General features: G+C 31.4%; 2 protein-coding genes across 2 annotated transcripts in view; one reads left to right on the forward strand and one right to left on the reverse strand.

The window, feature by feature from the left end:
* Nucleotides 1-724, forward strand: part of LOC117111800 (potassium/sodium hyperpolarization-activated cyclic nucleotide-gated channel 2-like) — a 3,556-nt gene extending 2,832 nt beyond the window's left edge. Inside the window, exon 3 of the mRNA XM_033254787.1 lies at nt 588-724. Coding sequence (XP_033110678.1) covers nt 588-660 — 73 coding nt within the window. The 3' untranslated portion in view covers nt 661-724. The remainder of the gene's footprint in view (nt 1-587) is intronic.
* Nucleotides 18-3,969, reverse strand: part of LOC117111807 — a 16,370-nt gene continuing 12,418 nt past the window's right edge. Inside the window, exon 9 of the mRNA XM_033254796.1 lies at nt 18-654. The gene's annotated coding sequence lies outside the window, so the exon portion shown is untranslated. The remainder of the gene's footprint in view (nt 655-3,969) is intronic.

Here is a 3,969-nt window from a genome sequence, read left to right on the forward strand (position 1 = left end):
GGTGTATCAGTATTTGATTTGATTTGCGTACTGCTCAATACTAAGCTATAGAGCATTGTTTATAATATAAATATTATATATTATACTGTATATAATATATGTACGCTTTTCTATACAGCACCATACTATACTATATAGGCTACATGCTCTACAGTTATTTAGTTATCAGCTAATATAAGTACTGCATATTATATATTTATAATACTAAAGCATCACGTTTAATTAATTCTGTTGCGTTTATAATATGGTTGTGTTCAATCGATTTTAGTGTAGCGATTTTTTAAATAATTAAAATCAGTTTTTAAAGTTAAAGATAACAAGTCAATACATAATTATGCCTAAGCTCTAATAAAACATTACGTTTCTATTTAAGCAATCGATGACTGTCTTTGTATGCTACATTAAAAAAATAAAAGTGACACTAATGCCTGTGCTACTGCTGAGTTAATTAAATAATTAGATACTGTAAGTAAAATACTGTACTGTATAAATGTTTACAATTAGGCTACGAAAATCGGTGAAGCCATTACTAATAAGAGAAATCATGTGAGATTGTTAACAAATTAACTAATTCATCTTAATTTCAGTGACAGCGTGTTGGAAGAAGACGAGAAAGTAATTGGTGTAACCGAGTCAACCGTCATCAACGAAAAGCTGTAGAACAAATGAATTTAAATATATTATGTCATTATAAATTCTGTTTGTAATTAAAGCCTATTTGGGCCTATATAAATAAACTCATAAAAGCATATTATGGTTCGAATCTTGTGCGTTTTTATTACAATGCACGGAGAGGTTCATAAAAGCATTGACCCGCTTGCGAACGTATAGTCAATGAAGACTCCAAGCACAGGAAAAATTAAAAAGAGAAATTAAGTTTGTTAACAGCACATCTGAATGCCTTAGGCATAAAAGAAGGGGGAAACAAGAACTACACACTAAAAAAAAATTGGTTAAATTGAACACAAAAATGGTTAAATTTAACACGGAAAATGAATCCGCGGGGAGACAACGCATTATTGGTCAAAATCACACGGTAAAAATGGTCAGAAGTAAATAACACAGAAAACGATTAAATAATAAATAAAATCTGTGTTAAACTGAACAATTTCTGTGTTGAAAATTAATAAGGAAATGGGTCAAATAAGACCAATTTGACACAGAAACTTTGACACGGAATTGAATAAATATTACACGGAAATAATTTAGAATTTCTTCAGAAAACTACAAATAAATCACACACTCAATAATGTATAGAACATTGTCAAATATATTTAATGTTTTCAACATTTGCAATCCAACAATATTATCATTGCATCTGACCTAGAAAAATCGTCACCAGCATAACAATGAACAAACTGAAATTCAGATTTGCATAAATTACCATAACTTTATTTCAACTTTGGGTGTGATGCAACTCACTTAACAATTTAATACTCAATTATTAAAACTCAATTTATTACTCAATTAGGGCTTATCACTTAATTTTGATAGTGACAATAATAATAGAGTATAAATTCCAAACATTAATACTAACTGTAAGTTACAATTAGCAAAGTTAAATTTTGTTAATACATATAATAAGAAAATGCAACTGATTAATCCGAGATTAGAAAGAATAATGCACACCATTGAGTATTTCATGGAGTGTGTAATACTTTCATATCATAATACTCTGCATTAAAATTTTCCATAAAAAATGTGAACTTTAAGGGAGAACAGTATGCACTGCAACTGTAAGTCTCCTACAAGATTCAAGAATTTGCAAGTTTAGATTATTTTCAATACACTGATAATATTTTGAGCAAATTTTCAATACTTTTGGGCAATTAAAATAGAACTGTAAATACACATGGTGTTAATTCACTCTAATAAAACCAATGAATTGAAACCTTACTGTTGAAGATATGTACCAAGTGCACGTGTGGAAGACGGTGTAAGATGTTTTCCCTTCCCTTGTAATTAGAAGGGGTGCACTGTAATTAAATGTTTGATTTAATAAATTTTAAAATAATTTCATTAAATTTTTTTTTTAGCCAAACTTTGCCCAAGGATTCTACTAATTATTAGGCTCGCTGTGGGAGGCTAATAAATACTGTAGATAGAGGTTAACTCTTATTTAAAGAAAACTGCCATAGTACACCACTTCATAAAAATCTTGTCACAATTTGATGGATACAAGATCCTGAAATCCTGCTGTATCTTTAAAAGAAGCAAGGGAAGAATCAATTTCACCACAATTGTCAAATTATAATTACTTTCTCCAACCCTTGTCAAGGTATTTTGAGAAATATTTCCTTCTCATGCGCCAGTGGGGAAATACTTTTGGGCAATTAAAATAGAACTGTAAATACACATGGTGTTAATTCACTCTAATAAAACCAATGAATTGAAACCTTACTGTTGAAGATATGTACGAAGTGCACGTGTGGAAGACGGTGTAAGATGTTTTCCCTTCCCTTCCCCCAGTTCATATACAATTTTCTGTATGGCATCCCAGGTGTTGGACGCTTGCCATGGAAAGTCTATCCAAAATATATATAATAATTTAAAACACATATCTACAGCCGCAAGCAAGGATTTACAAGGAACCACATGTTTTTCAACTATCAAAAAAACCTGGTCCGGTTCCATTCTTCCACCAAGCACAAGAACAAATGGTTGAATTTGCTTGTTCTCTTTAAGATATTGTGGCATATTGTTGGTAATCTGTAAGGCAACGATAAAGGCACAAATTAAGTACAAAAAAGCAACAACAATAGTAAATCGTATGCTTTAGAAACATTGTTTCATTCTACAACAAATTCCCAAGTTTGGAAATGTCCTGGTTCATATAAACGCAAGTGGCAATACTATTGACTTTGCATTGTATATTATCTTTTACTCGAAAAAGGTAGTAGTGTCAAAGTGAATATGAATTATAATTATTTTAGAAGAAAACTGTAATTAGAACAGTGCGATAGATGGTGATTTACGATAATTAATAATTAGGTCCATCGTATCCACATTTTTTAAAGCTTTAAATAACATTTGATCTGTCTGTTAGCCTGAATCAGAAGCCAGAAGTTACAAATGATTAAATACAGATCGTTTTTGACCGAATGTAAAATATATCTACTAAATATATGCTGAAAGTCCCCCAAATATTAAATCTTTTTACATTATGCCACTTACAGGTTTCACGTCTATGAAACTGGCCATTGCCTCTGCAACAGAAGCTCTGTATGTCTTTACATTATTTCCACGATTACTCTCCCTCTTTAATCCTGGTGGTGAGATGTCAGCCAAGGCATAAAATGCGGCATTGGTTTCCTGTTTCTCTGAAGGATAAAAAATGTTGGTGTGTACAATCAAAATTAAGCACCACACGATACTGAAAATTACATATTACAGTAGTAAAACCATAAAATCATATATCAACGTTCTTGAAAACAAGCATTGTGGCACAGTTGAAGTGTGTATATTTATTTGTATACAGTCTACCCTACAATTCGAGACTGTCGCTGGGACTTGAAAATTTGAAGTGGTCTCGCGGTTGGTCTCCAATAAGAGAGCTAGCTTTGTGTTAAAAGGTTAATGAAAGATTGTTATTTGGTTCTTTGGAAAAGTGGCCTCGAATTAAAGGGGTCTTGTAATTAGAAGGGGTGCACTGTAATTAAATGTTTGATTTAATAAATTTTAAAATAATTTCATTAAATTTTTTTTTTAGCCAAACTTTGCCCAAGGATTCTACTAATTATTAGGCTCGCTGTGGGAGGCTAATAAATACTGTAGATAGAGGTTAACTCTTATTTAAAGAAAACTGCCATAGTACACCACTTCATAAAAATCTTGTCACAATTTGATGGATACAAGATCCTGAAATCCTGCTGTATCTTTAAAAGAAGCAAGGGAAGAATCAATTTCACCACAATTGTCAAATTATAATTACTTTCTCCAACCCTTGTCAAGGTATTTTGAGAAATATTT

The sequence above is a fragment of the Anneissia japonica genome, unplaced genomic scaffold (genome assembly GCF_011630105.1).
Source record: "Anneissia japonica isolate Jap-2015-1 unplaced genomic scaffold, ASM1163010v1 scaffold287758_len931624_cov196, whole genome shotgun sequence".
In the NCBI taxonomy this organism is placed as follows: domain Eukaryota; kingdom Metazoa; phylum Echinodermata; class Crinoidea; order Comatulida; family Comatulidae; genus Anneissia; species Anneissia japonica.